Source organism: Eptatretus burgeri, chromosome 8, assembly GCF_056783735.1.
Source record: "Eptatretus burgeri isolate ZD-2024b chromosome 8, Ebu_testis_v1, whole genome shotgun sequence".
Lineage (NCBI taxonomy): Eukaryota > Metazoa > Chordata > Myxini > Myxiniformes > Myxinidae > Eptatretus > Eptatretus burgeri.
Window position 1 is genome coordinate 70,643,978 of NC_140968.1, and position 21,608 is coordinate 70,665,585.

The 21,608-nt window shown below is 44.8% G+C and overlaps 1 protein-coding gene across 1 annotated transcript in view; it reads right to left on the reverse strand.

The window, feature by feature from the left end:
• The window catches only part of LOC147022004 (LIM and SH3 domain protein 1-like), a 49,953-nt gene that overhangs the window by 10,716 nt on the left and 17,629 nt on the right, over positions 1-21,608 (reverse strand). The window contains exons 4-6 of the mRNA XM_085892536.1: positions 6,085-6,192; positions 3,532-3,667; positions 3,147-3,217 (exon numbers count right to left, since the gene is read on the reverse strand). Coding sequence (XP_085748662.1) covers positions 3,147-3,217; positions 3,532-3,667; positions 6,085-6,192 — 315 coding nt within the window. The remainder of the gene's footprint in view (positions 1-3,146; positions 3,218-3,531; positions 3,668-6,084; positions 6,193-21,608) is intronic.

Here is a 21,608-nt window from a genome sequence, read left to right on the forward strand (position 1 = left end):
CAGTCTCTCAAAACATACATCGGGCATTTGATACAGTCTGGCAGCCAGGTTTGCTCTCCAAACTCTCTGCCTATAGATGCATCAAAGACCACAACCACGAAGCTTAGTGACTTCCAGTACTCTCGGAGCCTTCACGTGGTTCTCAATGGGATCCTTTCATCTCCTGTCCATCATGACTGAAGTGCCCCAAAGCAGTGTTCTGGTGCAATTCCTAATCTTCCTCAACAACCTCTCTGGAAAATAGTCTCTCTCTTTGTTGACTCCACCCTCCGACGTGACGCGTCTCATCTTTCAGACAGGCAAGCAGCAGCCTCTTCCCTCTCTTCAGACATTGACAAAATCATAAGCTGGTCAAACACTTAGAATAAGTCTTTCGATCCTGACAAATCTTACTCACTCTCTCTCTCTCCGAATGGACGGTCTGGCGAACCCTCCATCTGCTTTGTTAACTATCCTCTTGAAGATGTTCAGCCATTCAATGTTTTGGGCCTTACTATTAGTCATAATCTTTCCTCGGCAAACTCCTTTCTAAGTTGGCCTTCATAGTTAGTCGCCAACTACACATCGTCCAAAGTCTTTCCTTGGCACAACTGAACTTTTATCTTTCTTCAAGGCTTTATCTACAGTTTGATGAAGTACTGCTTCCCCCTCTGAGTTGGTACCCCTGCCGCATACCATACTCAACTTGATGCCATGGAAACCAAGGCCTTCAAAATCAATGGAATCTCACATGATGAAGTTGAGTCTCTCGGCATACATCACTTTCACATCAGAAGACAGGTCGGTGGTCTCTGTCTTCCATGGCCTCATTTCTGTTGTTGCACCCTTTTCCCCATCCATGATCCGTCTCCCCAAATTTACTTAGGGTGCATGTGGTGTTCCAGAAACCCCCTTCTGGTGATGCACCAAAAATCCTGACTCTGCTCACCTCCTCTTTTGTTCCCATTTTTTTTTTTTTCCACCTGTGTTACCAATTTCCTGAATCACTTCAATCTCATTCTTCCTTCCATGCTTCAATACAGCTGTTGACCACCATGTCAGAATATCCCCCATCCACAACCATGATCTTTTCCACACCCATTAACCCTCACCCTCATTTTCTCAAGCCCTCCTCTTTGAGTTTCCAGTTTATCCTTCCACATCTGCAATTGAGATTTTGCGGCTGTATCAATCTTGTTCACCCCCCATGTTCTCCAAGTCTTTCTCTATTTTGTCCCGCAACCCTGCCATTGGTGTGTTCCTGCCTCCCTCCAAACTTTTCTACGGTTCCTTTTGTTCTGCTAAGTCCTGAACTGTTCTGTTATTGCTCCTCCATGAGCCTGGACACTGTATCCTAAATGAATAAGTAAAAAGGAGGGTGCAGCAAATGGGTCACTGTGCTCAGCCAGAAGTGCAAAAATGAGTCTTCATGAAGTGAAAAGGAAAAGGAAAAGGAAAAAAAAAGAAGAAGAAGAAGAATTCCCGAGGGCCACAATTTCCAAAATGTTATCATCGCAAGAACTACGCTACCTTCCTTAAAGGAATAATCAAACCAGACTTGGTGTCAAAGCCACCCAATGCTCGCCTGTTTATATATTTACCGTTTTACTCGCCTGTTCGAAGAACAGAGAGCTATAGCGATACCCCCGGCGTGAGCATCAGCGTGAGCGTGAAAATGTTAAAGTTTTTGGTGCAAGTTATTTTTTCCTTTCGAATGTTTTTATCTACCACGCTTTATATATATATTATATATATATATATATATATACATATACATATACATATACATATACATATACATATACATATATCGGGACGTATTTTGTGATACCGGTTGTCCGTCCGTCCGTTTCTGTCCACACTCTAGCTCCCAAAGTTTTCAACTTTCACGTTTCATATTTCGTACATAGGTACAGACTGTGGAGACGGTGTGTTGCGACATACGTTCGTCATGTAAAGTGGTTGCCATGGCAACCAGGATGCTGTTTTCCTGCAGTAGCACAATTCTGTATATACCTTCTTGTTGGGGCGTATATTGTGCTCACTTGGGCTCTTGTTACTGATTACAATATACAAATACATGTATTGCTTTAAAATTATTTGAATCAGGCTTCACTGCAATGCTTTGTAAAAAAAATATTAATTATTAGATGAGTCTTTTAAAAACGATAAATGTATAAACAGGCGAGCATTGGGTGGCTTTGACACCAACTCTCTGGTTAGCTCGCCTGTTTGAAGAACAGAGAGCTATAGCGATACCCCCGGCGTGAGCATGAGCATGAAAATGTTAAAGTTTTTGGTGCAAGTTATTTTTTTCCTTTCTAATGTTTTTATGTACCACACTATTTTTTATACGCCCGATATATATATCGGGGCATATTATGTGATTCCGGCCGTGCTTGCGTCCGTCCGTCCGTCCTCTAACTCCCAAAGTTTTCAACTTTCACATTTCATATTTGGTACATAGGTACAGACTGTGGAGACGGTGTGTCGCGACATAAGTTCATCATCTAAAGTGGTTGCCATGGCAACCAGGATGCTGTTTTCCATGTCGTAGCACAATTCTGTATATACCTTCTTGTTCGGGCATATATTGTGCTCACTTGCGCTCTTGTTACTGATTACAATATACAAATACATGTATTGCTTTAAAATTATTTGGATCAGACTTCATGGCAATGCATTATAAAAAAAAAAAAAATTAATTATTAGACTAGTCTTTTAAAAACGATAAATGTATAAACAGGCGAGCAATGGGTGTCTGACACCAATTCTCTGGTTAAAAGACGAGTCTAATTATTTTTTTTATATAAAAGCATTGAAGTGAAGTCTGATCCAAATAATTTTAAAGCAATATATGTATTTGAAAATTGTAATCAGTAAAAAATAGTGGTAGATAAAAACATTGGAAAGGAAATAACTTGCACCAAAAACTTTAACATTTTCACGCTCACGTTCTTCGAGCAGGTGAGCTAAAAACTGATTTTGCTCGTGCTCATGCAAATGTTTTTGCTTCTTCTGAGCAAGGCTAATCGTTCTCACTTAACTACAAGTATACAATTAATATCCTCAACAATAGGACAGCTGCTGCCAATCGAGACATTTCTTCTGCTTTTCAGATCAATCACAGCCAGAAAGGCTCAAGTCAGAATGCAGGCTGCACACACCTTTGGAGTTGAAGCTTGCTGTCGCACAGGTGAAGTTGGTATGTTGTGCTGTTGCTCTCCTTTATAATACCCTAATGGGCACATATCAGCACAAGTCACACGTCACGACTGATAAAAGTACGAGGCATCAAAGTTATGTAACACAGCACACTTGTGAAGACTCATGCCATGCAGCTATTTGTGACATGTACTCATGCACCTAGTTCACAAAATGCACACAAAAACAAGCTTACTCAGTAAAGGAGGAAACCTAAACAAGACACAACTGATAAGGAAAGGAAGACAAAAGGAAAGCAGGTCATGAACAACCATGTACGGGTAGCTAAACCTGAAAAGCAATCAGAGTTTTTCACACCAACAGCATTGCAAAGTTGAAAGAACTTACCGGAGTCCTGAACCTTGCCATACCCAGCACCATGTCTTGGTTGATGTGAACCTTGCATACTGCCCATACTAGGATCATCTAAAGACAACCCTCCAAGCTTCTTCTTGCTTTTTTCAAAGTCCTCATGGTATTTTATCTGTACATATGTGGGCAGTGTTTACTATTGCAGAAAATGAATGAATGTTGCATTTCCATTTCAGAAAAAAAACAAAAATGAAAAACCCAGAGCACAGAATGTTGGACAGTGTTTAACCCGGTCACCAAAAACTATATGCATATTTTATTTGGTTTCATTCACCGGTTCCACAGAACTTGTTTAAATCCATTATACGGACGGCTCATGCAGCGGCTGATCTGGTGTGTCGTAACATTACAGAATTTGTCTATTTGTCAGAGAAGAGCTTTCTCAAAGATTTACTGCAGTGCTCCATGGAGGAACTTTCAGATCAATTACCTCCACCTCCGAAGGCGAAGCAGGTTTATGTTTTCACCCCTTTCTGTCTGTTTGTTTGTTTGTGTGCAGGATATCTCAAAAAGTTGTGGACGGATTCAGACGAAACTTGGTGGACAGGTTGGGTGTGTGACAAGGACGAATTGATTCGATTTCGGTGAAGATCCAAATTCGGATCCGGATATGAGAATTACTTAATTTTCAAAGCGATTTTTCACCTTTGAGAGATCGGGCCAAAAACAATATATAGTATGATATTTCAAAAATGTATTGGGCCCGATATGTTCTTGTGGATCAGGCATTGCGTGGTGGAGGTATGTGCTCTACCGAGTGACCTTCTCGTTTTCGCTGTTATTGCCAAAATGGAAATGTTTATTTAGGTGAAAAAAAAATTATTGATTTGAGATATTTGTCTCAATGATCATTCCTCTTAATGACACTTTGCGTGACTGGGTTTCACATGACATCAGTTGCAAAAGCAAGTCTAATGTAGCCGGATGAGAAAACAAAGCAAATGTCAATACAATCCACTCATATTACATTCATTCACTTTATACAGTAAAATAGGCTTGTAGCAGGATTCAGTTTTTTTTTAATTGGTAAATGTGGATAAACATCGATTACACATCACACTCACAGACTGACAAAAAAAAATTCCATTGTAAAATGGATTAATTTACAGAAAGGGGACATAATAAAATGATTGTTAACTTTTTGGTTCAATAATAAGAAAATGCAATACTTGAAGCAGGCAGGTCTCCATGGTGGCTCATTAAGTGTACAGTACATGCATGGGGTCGAGAGAGCGCATTCAGTAAACCCTCGTCCAACGTGGGGGTTAGGGTCCTGGAAATGCACATTCGGCAAAACCGTGTTGCGCAAGCTTAATGCCTTATGAGATAAATGGAGGTCGGGGAACGTGGCAGTGGAACGCAACATAGATATTTTAAATGTTAATAAAAACCTCAAAGGGAAAACAATATATATATATATATATATATATATATATATATATATATATATATATATATATATATTATCATTTACGCTTTACGTTTCAGTGCCGTACCATATTTAAGGGTATATTGTATGCGGCTAAATAATGGAGTCAAAAAATCTCCTATGCACGAGCTCACTCGACCACGGCACTATGCAAACGGAAAACAACACTAGTGGTCTAAGATAGTGGTCGGAGATGGTGGGAGACGTCACCTCTGCGCATGACGTGGTCACAGCGCCACGTTCAAATCCGCGTATAAATCAAGTTTTAGGCACGTTCGGGAAACGAGCGTCTCATTTATTCCTGCACGTATAAACAAATCCACATTGTGAAGATCCATGCTGGACAAGGGTTTACTGTATGCAGTTGTTTTTTTTAATGTGGGTGGCAAAAATACCAAAAGGTATTCCAAACCGTAGTAATTACGTCATCCTGAAAAATAAAAATCGATAAAAATTGAAATAAACAGTCAAAAATAAACCAGCTTTATCCTTCAAATTTTTTTTAAAAATCAAATAATGATGAAAATCATGCCAAGCCCATTTATAAATGATGACCAGGAGACCGAGAATACAAAATAAGAATAGATGAGAAAAATTACAAATAAAAAACCGTGCCAAAAAAGAAAGATTTTGATTCATCCTCCCAGGAGAAAACCTATCAGCAACCATGAAGTGACATCTATAGCCTAAACTCGACACCAGATTTCCCATCACCCCCTTCCATCCCCCCAAACCCACCCTCCTAAAATATCCATCAATTGAGGGGATATTGGGAGTATGTTTGTACTCTTTCCAAGTTGCCCTGATACATAAATTCAAGCACAAAAGTGTGTACTGACCAGACTATGCAGGAGAGGCAGATTATCTCTCTCCTTGAAAGTCATTAGTGAGCCAGCTGGGTTTTTACCAACAATCCTATAGTGACACAACCCAAAATAAATCTTTGTAAAAACTGCTAGACCTTCAGCTGCATGTGGACCCACTGCATCTCAGAATGCTAATGTGTCCTCACCATACTCAAATTTTAATTCAATGCCCACGTGATACTTCAAATAAACAGCACATGGCTACATTTACATCTTTCATGAACAACAACTTACATTACTGATTTGCTCCTGGACCTTCTTCATCCTCTCCATCTCTGGAGTCTCACTTATCGCATTGAAACATTTTCCTTTTTCCTTCTCAAATTGCTCCTTGTACTTTACCTGGTATGTACAACAATTGCAGGCAAGTAGTTAGCTCACACTCACTGGACATATATACAGCAAGTAAAATAGTTCAAAATATAACATAATCCAGTGCTCGAGTTCCCAAAAGTTACAAAAAAACCCACGACAAAAAAAAATAAAAAACAAAAAACAAAAAAAACACCAAAAGATATGACCTCTCAAAATTAAGCACAGCCTTGTATGTCAATCTAACAATGACACGACTAATGTACTCTTTCTTGAGATGCATTCAAATTTTCATCCATTTTTCTCAGTGCTTTCAAACAATAAGCTAGAAATATTTCAACCAAAACGACTCATCCGATTTGTCGAGTCTGAAACTCATTTAAATATCAGCTTCCATTCTTGTGTTGCACAGTGCAATAGAATGATTGCGGAGGAGGAGAGATTGGGACCATACTCTGTGTAGAGCGTTGGTGCTGCTTATGCAATCTCCTTGGCTATTGGACACAATCCTGGACGGGTCGCCACTCCGACACAGTATACCAGCATGCTGGCACTCATTTTGCCGACCTCCGAAGGATGACAGGCCGAGTTAACCCCACCTGGTATTAATTCAAAAGCTGAGCAGGATTTGAACTCAGGACCCTCGGATCCAAAGCCCACCACCCTAACCATTAAGCCAACACCAGGCATAATGATTGAGTGTATAACAATGCCTAAATTTTGGGGATGATAAGCATGAGAAGAAAAAAAAGAAGAAAGAAAGAAATCCCATCAGCATTCTGCAACTTTTTTTTGTTGTTCTTGTTGTTTTGTTTATTATTTTTTAGCTCATCTGGAATTGGAATTCCAGATAAAAGTATGGTCATCGTGAACCGTCCTTCCATCCCCCATTTTGACTTCTCCGGCCAAACTGCTGGGACAATCCGGCTCAAATTTGGCAGCAAGGTTCCGCTCCTGACTGGCAATGGGGACAGCAAATCTCGTTCAGCTGACATGACTAAGTTGGTCAAGATGGCAGACCTGGTAAATTCTTTGAAACTCTTCTTCTCCAGACCCTCCATTCAGAATGCTACCAAATTTGGGTTTAGGCAACATTAGGCCAGGGTAGGGATGTTAAATTGCAGAGGTCATGCTGATCACATGACCAAAAGTGTGTCAAAATGGCGAACTTGGTAAATTATTGAGACAATTCATAAATTCCTTCAAAAATATTCTTCTCCAAACCCACCAATGAGAATGCTACCAACTTTGGGTTACAACATTAGGCCAGGGCTCGATAAGCTACAGGTCGAGTGGTCCTATTTTTAAATACAAGATCTGGCCTCATGAAAGAGTGAGGTGATAGAAGATTTAAAGAAAAAGAAAAAAAAAACAAACAAACAAACAAAAAAACAACGAACTGACAGTGGGAGCAGTGTGGCCACTGTTGGACAAAAACAGAGTAATGAACGAACAGGAAAAGAGGGGAGAGAGGGAAAGAGAGCAAGGAATAAACACGGTAATCTGCAAATAACAGTGGTGGGTTGGGAAAGGTAAATAGTGGCTGCAAAGATTGTGGGTAGGGATGGGGGATGCTGGTGCACTGCAAATTTGAAGTCCTGTGAGAGAAGAGGGAGACTGAACCACATCTGGAAGGCAATTCCACAAATGGGTGGTAAGCCTGGATTTTGGGGGTTTAAAAAGGTGGTGGTTACTGGAAGAACATGTACATCCTGGAGGGGTTCGTTGAGCAGAGGGAGTGACGCTGGAAGGAGACTAAAAAACAGAAGCCATCAACCTGTCTGCAATGCAAGAGAAACAGTGCGACGTAACCAAGTTTCAATGTAAAATGTATATCCATGTTTTGCTTCATGCATAATTTTGTTCCACCCATTTCTTGCCTCGTGCATATTCATGTTTTGCCTCGTGCATATTTATGCTCCACCCATGTGATGTCATCTATGCTCCAAGCGGGTGAGAGAGACTCTTCCCCAGTTTGGTGGGACATATGGTTTTGTGGAAAAGGCACGGTTTTTACCGTCGTACTAGTGTTTTAAAATGAAGAAAAAGTGAATTAAACCTCTGCAAATGTTGGTTAAACTGCCTGGATCGGGATAAGTAGTCAAGAATCGATTCAATAAGACGTAGGCTGTTCCAGGATAGTAAAAAAAAAACCTGACTTGCTGCTCGTCTCACCGCTAGGAGGAAGAGCCACCACCGTGGAGAGCTTGCTTTACGCGCGGTCTCTCGCTGGCTCCCGTTGTTTGTCCAGAGCTGCCATGTCGAGCTTGCTTCACACGCGATCTCTTGATGGTTCGTCCAACTCTTCCAGGTCTTCACTCTTTTTGAAGGCCAAAGGAAAGCAGCCGACGCCTTTGTCAGAGCTGCCATGGGATGTAAATCGAACGAAGCTCGATTGCTACTCAAAGAGCAACAGATGCAGCAAATATTGATGAGTGCACAGCAACAGAGTGATCTCGAGCAGCAATGACTGATGGCTGCACAGCAAAAGCAGCATCTTGAACAGCAAAAGATGCAGCAACGATTGAAAGCTACATGGCAACAGATACATCTTGAACATCTGAAGTGGGAGGAAGAAGTTGCTATGGCTCAGGCCCACTTGAAGATGATTACTGACGTTCTGAGTTGGGATGAATTCGACAATATTTTGGTAGCTGGATCACCTGCACCTGCAGAGGTGGTGAGAATGCTGTTGTCCAGGAATGCCACGTCTTCACCATCATCCATTCTATCTGAAGACGAAACTGAAAGTATTCCACAAAACACCCGGGTACGTGGCTGACCCAGTTATGTTGCTCGAACCAGTGTCATTTCAGACAGACCCCCTTTCACCAGCCGTCAACGCTGCAGCACCAGCTTCCATGGAGAACTCGTAGATATCAAACGTGTCCAACAGGCAAGTTGTGTCTGCTCAGTATAACACGAGATGCCAGCTCCTGGTCTATCGTATGAAACTTACCAGACAAACTAATGCCTTACACACAACCTTCGTGTCATCATCCTTCTCCAATGCTACGTGTCACGGTTGCACATCAACCCCCACTGTGTTAACGTGCACCATTATGAGCTCGTGGGTCACAAACCGGGCTCCAGTTACGACCGCTCGGTATCCCATGGTGTATACTGACCTATTGTTGCCATCCAGTGGGATTACAACAGACAACCAATCAGGTTATTTCTCACGAAATCCAATGCACACCCATGCTGTACCCACATATGCTGTGAGGACATACTGTTACGAATCTGGAAGCCTTGTGTACCCAGACAGCCGTCCCCATAGCTTAGTTATTTCGATAGGTGCGTTTCTAGTTAGCACCCCCTACCTGTGTCTAATGGAAATTACATGTGTGCGCTGCGAATTATTTTTTTAGTTGGGGTTTTCTTTTGTTTTTACATCAACGATAACAACACGCCATCGCCTCGCTTCCTCGACCCGGCGCCATTATGCACGTGGCCAGAGGTGAGGAGGTGGGCGGAGCCACAAACGCCTCCGCTCGGGACTCCGCCCAGAGGGGTGGGAGTTGCCCCGCCTACCATGGGCCTGTCCAATGGAGGACGGCCAGGGAATCGTGTGATGAGTCCGACCAACGAGGAGGTGAGTGGCCAGAGAGAAGAAGCCCCTCTCTCCAGCGAGAAGAAAGTGTGGTGGTCTGGACGAGAGAAAAAGAGACAGACGGGACGGCGCGGTGTCTGCAGCTGCTGGTCTCCTGTCGCTGCTTCTAATCGCAGCTCGAGCGCGTGGTCTGGTTCTCTGGTCTGGTCGCATCTCGCTGGCGCTGGTCTGGTTCTCGGATCGCATCTCTCGACGCTGGTCTGGCCTCATCTCGTCGCTGGTGCTGGTCTGCGTCTGGCTGCCCTGGTCTGTCTTCTGGCGACCGGAGCTCTGGGAGGGGATGGACATCCAGTCACGCGCTCACGGCCAGCCGTCCTGACTCCCAGCCAAACTATCCTCCGCGGCTGGAGAGTTGACTAAAGACCATTGAGGTCCATTTCGTGTGTGTGTGCGTGCGTGCGTGCGTGCGTGCGTGTGTCCTGTGGGCCTGTCTTGAAGTAGCAACTGGTGAAGTGCTTTTGCTGTACATTATTTGCATCCTTTATAGTCGGTTAAACTCTGCCCTTTATGTGTTCCTTCCCCACCTAAAATACCTCTATTGTTGAATGTTTCAGCTCGTCTTTGTCCTTCCCTTCATTGGTTTAGCATGGTGCATGTTGGGTGATTAAAAAGGCCGTTGCTGCCGTAGTTGTGCATTTGGACCGACGGGACCTCGGTAACCATCCGCTCGGGTTACGCACGGGTCGATCACGGAAACGGCTCGTGCCGTTCGAGCTCCGTCAAGGGTGTGAATTCCTCGGTAGCTCGTCACGTGGGCCTCTAGGTATTTTGAAGTTTGGCAAATAACCCTGTACCATGTGGATGAAGTATTGAGGATTCACGGTCCTGTAAGGAACCCGTACCTTCGGAGTTATCCGAGGGTAACGATCTGAATTCCGGGTGTTCGGTGGAGTCGACTCTGCTGCTCCAACTAGCGGTCGTACTTGCCACCGATACCCGGCCTACAACAACACAACTCATCCGGCAACAATATTACCAGTGTCTAGCCATTCACTATTGGGTCGATAAGTTAAGCCATCAATCATGCCAACAATGATGCCTGCCATATACGACTGTGTAAACTATCTGTCTCGTCGACACTTCGTTTCAAATAGGATTTCTGTGTTTGACGAATAGCCTAATATACCGGGAGCCAGGGGCATCAAACTCATGTGAACGAGGTACCAATGTTGCACCCCATGGGATGTTGGGACCCACAGCACTAACTCTCAAACTGACCGTCTGCCAGGATCTGGTAGGTGGGTGTGGCTCCCAGGGCCTTTATAGTGACCCCTGAAAAAGGGTCTAGATCATGTGTTCTAGGTACTGGCTGAAACCAATTCAGAATCGTGCGTTATGATTCCACGAATATGAAGTGCCATGTGACAGACGTTTTGAGTGGTGGAAACCCCCTGGCAGACGCCCTTAAAGGGACCCTGAAAAAGGGTCGAGATCATGTTTTCTAGGTACCGGCTGAAACCAATTCAGAATCATAGTCTGGGTTCCCCTGAGTACGAAATGACCCAGGACAGACGTTTTGAGTGGTGGAAAAAAACCCTGGCAGAAGCCCTTAAAGGAACCACTTAGTGTGACCCCTGACGTCATGGGGGAGTTGAGGTGCCTTCTTTGCCAGCACCCAGTCACGTAAATCATGGATCCGCTCCTGTGAAACCAAGTCTATCTTGCTAAAACTGTTTCCTACACCTAAAAGTGCCGACAGATGTTTGTTTAAACAAGCAAAGTCCAGTTGGTGTGTCTTTGATTAAAGACCGGGTTTCGGATACTGCAGTTCGGCCTTGATTGTGGACACCTCGCCGTGCTCGTTGCATGTCGTTGCTTGGCAACTGAAAGTGGCACGCTTCTAAAAATACGACGGTGACCTTGGCCTCCACCCGGCGTTTAAACGGCATGCCCATGCCTTGAAAATGAAGGTCAGAGCGCGGTATTTTCTCAGTTTTGGCGGCCACGCGGCCTACGTCGCATTGATATAGTACGACTCGTAGCATTGAATCTTGTTTTCGGACGAAATTCTTCCAACAATACGGACATTCGCCATATAATTTATCATTTCAAGCATCATATGGATACAGTAAGTATTACCTATTTGTCAATATTTTAATTTCCATTATTGCGTATAAATGATGATTTAATGAATTTATGATACCATGTACTGTCACAGACTGGCATCCCACATAAGACACACGTGCGAGTTGTTTCTGGATACAGCGTGTATACAATGTATACTGAAAAACCTTTCATTATGAACGTGTTTTATTTATATTCATATTTTGATATAATGATTACGTATCCATGATGTACACGCCGGTCTGCATTTTGTGTCGTGCGGGATAATTTTAATCATATGGAGAGTAGACAGCAGAATGATGATGTCAGGTCAGGTCAGGTATGGGAGCATGTGCCAGAACAGCGCGTCGCTGCGTCCACTTTCCGCCGGTACTCCAGGGGCCTCCGTCTGGCCATCCCCCAGGCAGATGCCAGGCCCATCCCCATCTCCTTGAGATGATGGTCAACCTGTTGCAACCATGAGGCACGTGGTCGACCCACTGGCCTCCTCCACTCATGAGACTCCCTCGCTGAGAGAATCTGGTGAGCAGGATCAGAGTCAGGAAAACGAGCCACATGTCCATACAGCCGCAACTGACGCTCACGGACTATGCAGGTAACAAATCTCATCCGAGTCTCTCTCAGCAACCGCTCGTTGGACACAAAATCCGACCAGCGATAGCCAAGGATTCTCCGAAGAGACCTGGTACCAAAGGAATTAAGTCTCCGTCTCAGATCCTTGGTCAGAGTCCAAGTCTCGCACCCATAGAGCAAGACTGGAAGTACCAAGGACCTGAAGACTCGGACTTTCGTCCTCCCGCACAGGTACCGGCAGCGCCACACCCCATGATCCAGTGAATCCATGACTCCCCAGGCCCGACCCAGACGTCCCATTGACCTCTGACTCGCAGCCAGCAGAGACATGAATATCACTGCCAAGGTAAGTGAATCTCTCCACGACCTCAACATCCTCACCACAAACAGACACAGACAGGACAGCAGCATCCAAGATGTCACCGAAAGCCTGGATCTTAGTTTTGACCCAAGAAACCCGTAATCCCAACGGCTCCGACTCCTCATTCAGCACCTCGAGGGCCCCCAAGACGATGTCTAAAGTCTCCGCAAAGATGACTGCATCATCTGCAAAGTCAAGGTCCGAGATCTTGACATTCCCAAATGACGCACCGCAACTTGATCTCTCCGACATCCTCCCTAGAATCCAGTCCATACAAGTGCTGAAAAGTGTGGGGGGCAAGTACACATCCCTGACGAACTCCAGTAACAACTGGAAATAAGTCAGAGATGGTACCACCACACTTCACAGCACTCTCAGTACCAGAGTAGAGTTCAGACATCAGATCGATCAGTTTTGGTGGCACCCCACGAAGACCAAGAATCCTCCAGAGGACATCCCGATTCACTGAATCGAACGCTTTACAGAGATCAACATAGGCTGCAAGCAGCCCCTGCTGAAACTCTCGTCTGCGTTCGGTGAGGACACGAAGTGCAAGGATACGGTCAATCGTTGACCTCTTTGGTGTAAAGCCTGACTGCTCTGGACGCTGGTGCTCAAGTAGATGGTGGCGAACCCTATCGAGAATTATCCGAGCAAAGACCTTGCCCGGCACTGAGAGCAGCGTCACCTCGGTAGTTGTTGCAGTCTTGGCGATCACCCTTCCCTTTCCAGAGAGGCACAACAAGGCCCCTCTTCCAGTCAGTTGGGATGATGCCTGTGTTCCAGGCAGAGCACAAAACTGCATGCAACGACACGAGTGCAGCATTTCCACCAGCCTTGAGAAGTTCGGCATGGATGCCACAGATCCCTGGAGCTTTGCCCCGTTTCAACTGGTTCACCGCAGCCCGTGTTTCCACAAGCGTAGGTGGACCACAGTTGATTCGAGGCTCAGCAACAGGGATTGTAACACCCTTGACGTCCAACTCGACAGCTGGGGGATCAGCCTGGTACAACCGCTCAAAGTAACCGGCCCAGCGGGCCTTCACTTCAGACTCCTCTGTCAAGAGCCTACCACTCTCTGCTCGAACTGTAGTGCTCCGAGGGATGGGCTTGGATGAACGTAATGCGCGAATTCCCCTGTAAGCGGGACGAGAATCACCTGTCCACAGGTGATGCTCTACCCCCCTCACAGATTCCTCGCACATAGGCCTCCTTGTCCACCCTCAGTGCACGTACAGTTTTACGCCTCAGCTCCCTGAACAGCTCAGCTCTGCCATTCAGCCTGGCCCTGCGACTCTGGTCAATGGTATCCAGTGTCCCTTGAGAGACAAAATTCTTCTTTGCCCTGCGGTGAGCTCCAAGGCATCCACCGGCAACATCAAGGACGGTGGTGTTGAAGGCGCTCCACAACTCTTCAGGACCCCCCAAAGCACCCAGACCCCCCAAGTGTCCACTCAGCCTGTTCGCAAACTCCTCAGCTACTCTCTCATCCCTGAGCTTGGCAACATCCAGCCTCGGCTGGGATGGTACCATTCTCCAGGATTTAAGGTGCAGCTTTAGAGTTGCTACAACAAGCCTGTGGTCAGTATTGAGGAACTGAGCACTCCGGTAGACCCTGCAGTTCTGGATCATCCTCCAACGACCGTCAATGAGGACATGGTCAATCTCCTTTGCCACACCGCCAGCGTTGGAATACCAAGTCCAGCGATGAGCTTGTGGGCGCTGAAACCATGAACCAGTCACCCTAAGTCCATGACTTCTTGCAAAGTCAAGGAACTTAGGATGATGTCATCGCACTAGAAAAGCACGCACCAGGTGATTAACGCTTCGTAATGATTTATTTGTAAACTATTGTATTGCCTATTCAGAACATATAAGTATTATGATACATACTTTGTTAGAAATGACACCTTTGCGAAATCCTCCACGCTGTCTCGACTTTGATATAAATTTACTATGTTTTTGAGAATTTACCAATACATTGAAAATTGTGATGATTTTCCAGAGTATCGATATGGAGGAAACGGATCAAGCCGAAATGGTGATACCAGCTCCCAGTGTGTGTATCATATGTAAGACCAGCGGAGCAGTTCCGTTAAAACCATTCGATTCCAAGTTATGGGGTTTCATAAAAAAGCGACTGAAATTCGAAGGCAGATGTCATCCGACCGCTACAGCGATGCTACATCTGAAATTTTGACACGAGTTGACGAAAGCAAAGCGGTGTACCATACACAGTGTTACAGAACATTCACTGCTGTCAAGCGTCGGTCATCTTCTGGTCCATCAGTTCATGAGCCAACGGCGAAATTACCCACGACGCGACAACGAACTTTCCTACCTGCTACTGACGAAAAAGGATTACTGAAGGGGACATGTTTATTCTGTGGGAAAGTGAGAAAGAAATGGAACGGTGTGGACGAGAAACTGTCCGAATGTTTAACAGCAGATGGTCGTGACACAATCTTTGCTGCAGCTCCACGAAGCAACAACGAACGAGTTAAATCAGTGGTTCGTGGCGAGGTAGATATTATAGCAAAGGAAGCGCAATACTACAAGTCGTGTCATCGATTGTTCTTCAAGGAAGCGGACCAATCTGTTGAAAAATCTGCCACCCCACGTACTGGTCGGAAGCTTTATGCGGAAACGTTCGAAACTATGAGAAGGTTGATCGAGACGGAAGTGATCGGAAATTGTCGAGCAATGTTGGCCAGTACGTTAATCAAGCTATATCGTGCGGAATACATTGGCTGTGGCGGTGATGTAGGCATTGAGAATTACTCAGTTCAGACGTTAATGAGCAAAATCAAAGACCGATTCGGTGCGAGATTATCTATCTCTCTCTACGACAAGCGTCAGGGTAATTTTATGTACAACTTGACAATGTCTGACAATGATGCGCGAGTCAGCTTCCACGAAGATCGCGACAAATTTGAACATCACGACAAGATTCACGCAACCGCTCTATATCTACGATCCCTAATCCTGTCGATGCCAACATGTAAAACGCCTACACCCACGACACTACACACATTGAAAACCTGTTCAGCGGAGATACCGGAATCCATCCCTTTGTTCTTCAAAACCATGATCTGCGGGCTACGTGAGCAGAACGAGAACGAAAACATCGAACGAAAAGTGTTAGCGATGTATAATACTTCCAAAGACTTGATTCGTCCTTGGAAACAGACCGTCCTCGGTCTCGGGCTAGGAACACTAACAGGATCAAAACTGGCGCTTCAAATGCTAAATCGTCACGGTCATTCAAAAAGCTATGATAAGGTGAAACGACTGGAAACAGAGATGTCGTGTTCCACATCAGAAGAAAACCGCGATACTCCTGACGGCCTGTCATTGAAAGCTGACCTTGGAACAGGGCTCGCGTGGGACAACTATGACGTCAATATCGAAACGTTGGACGGGAAGAACACGCTGCACGCAACGGTTGGAATACGCTACCAAAATCAAGCGCCGATTGAGAACGAGCAAACAGAACATCAGCCCAATATACGTGATGAAAGAAACCAGCGAAGTTTTGTCGGAGAAGAACGGGAGATTCCACGGTACCGGACGCCTCTGAACAAAGCAAAGTTCAGTATCTCTCATCGAGCCGACGTGCAGTTGACCGAAGGACTTGCTCATGGTTTACGACCGATTGACATGTTCTGGTTCCTACAGTCACGCGTTAAGTCGATGCCTCTTTTCAATGGCTACTACTCTCAGTTTGTGACAGACAAACTTCCACTGCACAAGATTTGTTACATTGATCCCATCGCCAAACCACCAACACAAAACAATGTCGTCCAGGAGACAATGGTCAGGAGTTTAAATGTAGCGTCTGAAACAAATCAGGAATACGGCATAGTAACGTACGATCTTGCTGTAACCCTGAAGGCGTATTCTATTCAAGCTGTTGACGCCCCACTGTTTGATAATCTGCTAATCCTTCTCGGTAATTTCCACGTTGAATTCGTGATGTTCGGTGCTCTCGGCACGTACATCAAGGAATCGGGAGCGGAATATTTGTTGGTAGAGTCGGGTGTATTCGCCGATGGGATTCATCCACGGAAAGTTTTATAATCGATGTACACGAGTTCATGAAATCCTTGCAAACGTATTGGAAAGAAAACTGTACGACCAATTCGTCACTCCAGTGAGTCAGGAACGCATCGATGAAGTCCGAAGCATCCTCGACAGTAGCTCGACAGAGAGCGACGACCTCGAACGCTATATTAGAGAGCATCCCATCATTCAGGATCACATGAGGCAATATGAAACCTTCTTCCATGAAACGATGGATGGACGTCTTGGTCCAACGGCAACATTCTGGACCACGTATGTCTTCACAGTTAACCGAGTGTATCGGGACTTGCAGCGCGCTGTTCGAACAAACGATGTCAGTGGGTACCTCACCGTCTTGCCTCCACTCGTCGACATATTCTTCGCTTTGAACAGACAGAATTATGCCCGCTGGGGTACGCTTTTCCTCGACAAGCTGCACAACGCCGAACCACAGTTCCGTGCAATTCTTGAACGCGGAGCCTTCTCCATCCGTCGCACTAAAAAAACATTTCTCACGAACGGCCATCGACATACGTCTTGAGCAGACAGTTAACAGGGATGCTGCATCGCCAATGAGAGGTATAGTGGCCTTCAGGAATTCTGAGAAAGCAGTCCGACGCTGGTGCATTACAACCACACAACGAGGCATGGCCGTAACGGAATTGCGACGATTGTCTGGCTTGGAGATGACGGAGTCACCTGCGGCTCAACTCACTGCTGCTAGGATACGGAAGGACAACGAAAGTATGGATGCACTGACAGACGCATTGACCGAAGCATGACCATTCTGCGCCCCAGCATGTACGTCAGAATCACTCATAAACATTGCGACAGGGAAAGCTACGGATCCGGAAACTAAAACGTATCTGCTTGAAACCATGTCACGAGGAAAGGAACTTCATGAGAAATTCGAAAAAGAATGTCAGGAAGACGATGGGCGTCTCCTAAGGCGCGTGTCGAGGAGCAAAGTCCAGAATTTTGCTGCTGAGAACACTAAACGAAAACGAACATCGACCGCAGCGGGAAAGCAAACGACAGAGGGGGTTAGAGATATGTTCATCCGCATGGTCGTGATCATATCCCAGCAAACTGCATTCGACTTGAGACACGTTATGACATTTCCCGTAACGCAGTACCCACTTGCAATTGCACACTCTGACGGCACACCGCTGAAAACGTGCAAGGCCAAACTTCTGCAAAAATTGGAAACGCTTCAAGATGGTTACACCCAATTCGATCTCCCTCCCGTTGACGCAACAATGGTGGATGGCGGTCTACTTCTGCATACATTCCTCTCAGTTACAAACAGCGCAATGTACGGTGCGATGGCAAGGAGTCTTCTGATCAAAGTATGTTCCAACCCGGGTGTCGAAATACACGCCCTGTTCGATACATACGACAGATCGTCTATCGAGGAAATTGAGCGGAGGTTACGGGGCGCAGAGGATCGTCCGTTCGTCATCAGCGGCCCCTTACAAGTATCTCGACAAAGTGGCGAGCAATTGCTGAAGAATGGTAACTTCAAAGACCAATTGGCTGCGTTTGTCCTCGAAGAATGGGGAAAGAATCAATATGGCCCGATTTTGGGGGGAAAGATAATGATTGTGTCGCACGGTGGAAACTGCTGTCGCTACATCTACAATGCACAGAACGAGTGTATCGCTGTCGATCGTCCCAGCCACCTTCAAGGGAAACACGAAGAAGCAGATACTCTGATCGTATTTCATGCCAGTAATGTTGCTGGATGTATTGTGGTCAGAGCATCAGATACAGATGTAATGGCCATCCTTATTCATATGCTGGGAAGACATGTAGAGAGCGGTACGCAGGGACCAACAGCGATCATGGACTGTGGCGTTGCCAACAATCGCCGATACATCGATCTGAATCAAATCGTAAAGGCTTTGGAAGCCATGCAACCTGGACTGTCATTGGCAATCATTGCCATCCACGTCTTCACTGGAACAGAGTTCACGACGGCATTCTACCGTCAGGGAAAGGTTGGGCCGTTGGAGATCCTCATGAAGGACAGTTCCGGCTGGTTCATCAAGGCATTCCAAAACATCAGTACCGCAGACAAACCAGATGAGCCTACTCTACAGGAGTACACCTGCGTAGTGTACGGACAGAGCGGTCAGGTCGACATCAATGAGGTGAGACATGCCAAATTACTGCAAATGACCGGCAAGATCAATCAGGTCAGTAAAGCTTGCACTGTTCTACTCTGGTTTACTTTATTGCCCGTAGAAGTATTTTGTAACCGACCCTGTATCTGATTCATCGGAGTGACACTTTTCATGCATTCTTTTTCTGCAGGATACGCCGCTGGTGATCGTGAAGCAGATCGACTGCGCCCTCCTACCACCCTGCCAGAAAAGTCTGGCAAAGAAGATTGCACGCACCAACTACGTCAGCATGCTGTGGGGTCGTGCCACGGCGGCAAATCCGGCACAGGGCCTGGATCCTCTGGACTACGGATGGCGACGAGAGGGTGAATGTCTCGTTCCAGAATGGTTTTCGGGACCCAAAGTGCCAGTCGATCTCTTTCGAGACAACACCAACGTCAGCGACTCCATCACCACTGCCGACACTGAAGATAACGATGTTTCGGAAGACGACACCGACACCGAGCCATGGAGCGAGGAAGATAGCGCGACAGATCGATTCGACGATAGTTTGGAATGAGAATTTGCAGAGCCAGTGCGGCGAGAGTTAACAGATACAGCAGTGTGCTACATATTATAAGTCATAGTTAACAGAGATAGCAGTGTGCTATGTATTATAAGTGAGAGTTGACAGAAACAGCAGCGTGCCATGTATCCTATGTGAAAGTAAGAGACAGCACTGTGCTGTATTATAAGTTGAGAGATACAGCAGTGAGCTATGTATTACAAGTGAGAGTTGATAGACAGACAGCAGTGAGAGTTGATACAGACAGTAGTGAGCTATGTATTATAAGTTAGAGTTCATAGACAGCAGTGAGCTATGTATTATAAGTGAGAGTTGATGGACAGACAGCAGTGAGCTATGTATTATAAGTGAGAGTTGATGGACAGACAGCAGTGAGCTATGTATTATAAGAGAGAGTTGACAGAAACAGCAGCACGCCATGTATCCTATGTGAAAGTAGAGACAGCACTGTGCTGTATTATAAGGGCAATTCCGCAGTTAGTAACGTTACATTTTAGGGACATTCTCATTATTTAGATAAGAGTCCTTTCTCTATCTGTGGATGTAAAGTCTCATTAATGTCACCAGAGATCAACCTAGTCTTGACGTAGAACAGAGCAAAGAATGAAATCATTTCATGAAACATTCTAGAAGAAAGAACTGCTTTTAATGCCGGTTAGTAACGTTACAAAAAAAGGACGTTACTAACCGGCATTAAAATCAGTTCTTTCTTCTAGAATGTTTCATGAAATGATTTCATTCTTTGCTCTGTTCTACGTCAAGACTAGGTTGATCTCTGGTGACATTAATGAGACTTTACATCCACAGATAGAGAAAGGACTCTTATCTAAATAATGAGAATGTCCCTAAAATGTAACGTTACTAACTGCGGAATTGCCCATAAGTTGATAGATACAGCAGTGAGCCATGTATTATAAGTGAGAGTTGATACAGACAGTAGTGAGCTATGTATTATAAGTTAGAGTTGATAGACAGCAGTGAGCCATGTATTATAAGTGAGAGTTGATACAGACAGTAGTGAGCTATGTATTATAAGTTAGAGTTGATAGACAGCAGTGAGCTATGTATTATAAGTTAGACTTGATAGACAGCAGTGAGCTATGTATTATAAGTGAGAGTTGATGGACAGACAGCAGTGAGCTATGTATTATAAGTGAGAGTTGATATAGCCAGCAGTGAGCTATGTATTATAAGTGAGAGTTGATATAGACAGCAGTGAGCTATGTATTATAAGTGAGAGTTGATATAGACAGCAGTGAGCTATGTATTATAAGTGAGAGTTGATAGACAGCAGTGAGCTATGTATTATAAGTGAGCGTTGATGGACAGACAGCAGTGAGCTATGTATTATAAGTGAGAGTTGATACAGACAGTAGTGAGCTATGTATTATAAGTGAGAGTTGATGGACAGACAGCAGTGAGCTATGTATTACAAGTGAGAGTTGATGGACAGACAGCAGTGAGCTATGTATTATAAGTGAGAGTTGATATAGACAGCAGTGAGCTATGTATCATAAGTGAGAGTTGATATAGACAGCAGTGAGCTATGTATCATAAGTGAGAGTTGATATAGACAGCAGTGAGCTATGTATCATAAGTGAGAGTTGATATAGACAGCAGTGAGCTATGTATTACAAGTGAGTTGATATAGACAGCAGTGAGCTATGTATTATAAGTGAGAGTTGATATAGACAGTAGTGAGCTATGTATTATAAGTGAGAGTTGATATAGACAGCAGTGAGCTATGTATTATAAGTGAGAGTTGATATAGACAGCAGTGAGCTATGTATCATAAGTGAGTTGATATAGACAGCAGTGAGCTATGTATCATAAGTGAGTTGATATAGACAGCAGTGAGCTATGTATTACAAGTGAGTTGATATAGACAGCAGTGAGCTATGTATTACAAGTGAGTTGATATAGACAGCAGTGAGCTATGTATTATAAGTGAGAGTTGATATAGACAGTAGTGAGCTATGTATTATAAGTGAGAGTTGATATAGACAGCAGTGAGCTATGTATCATAAGTGAGTTGATATAGACAGCAGTGAGCTATGTATTATAAGTGAGTTGATATAGACA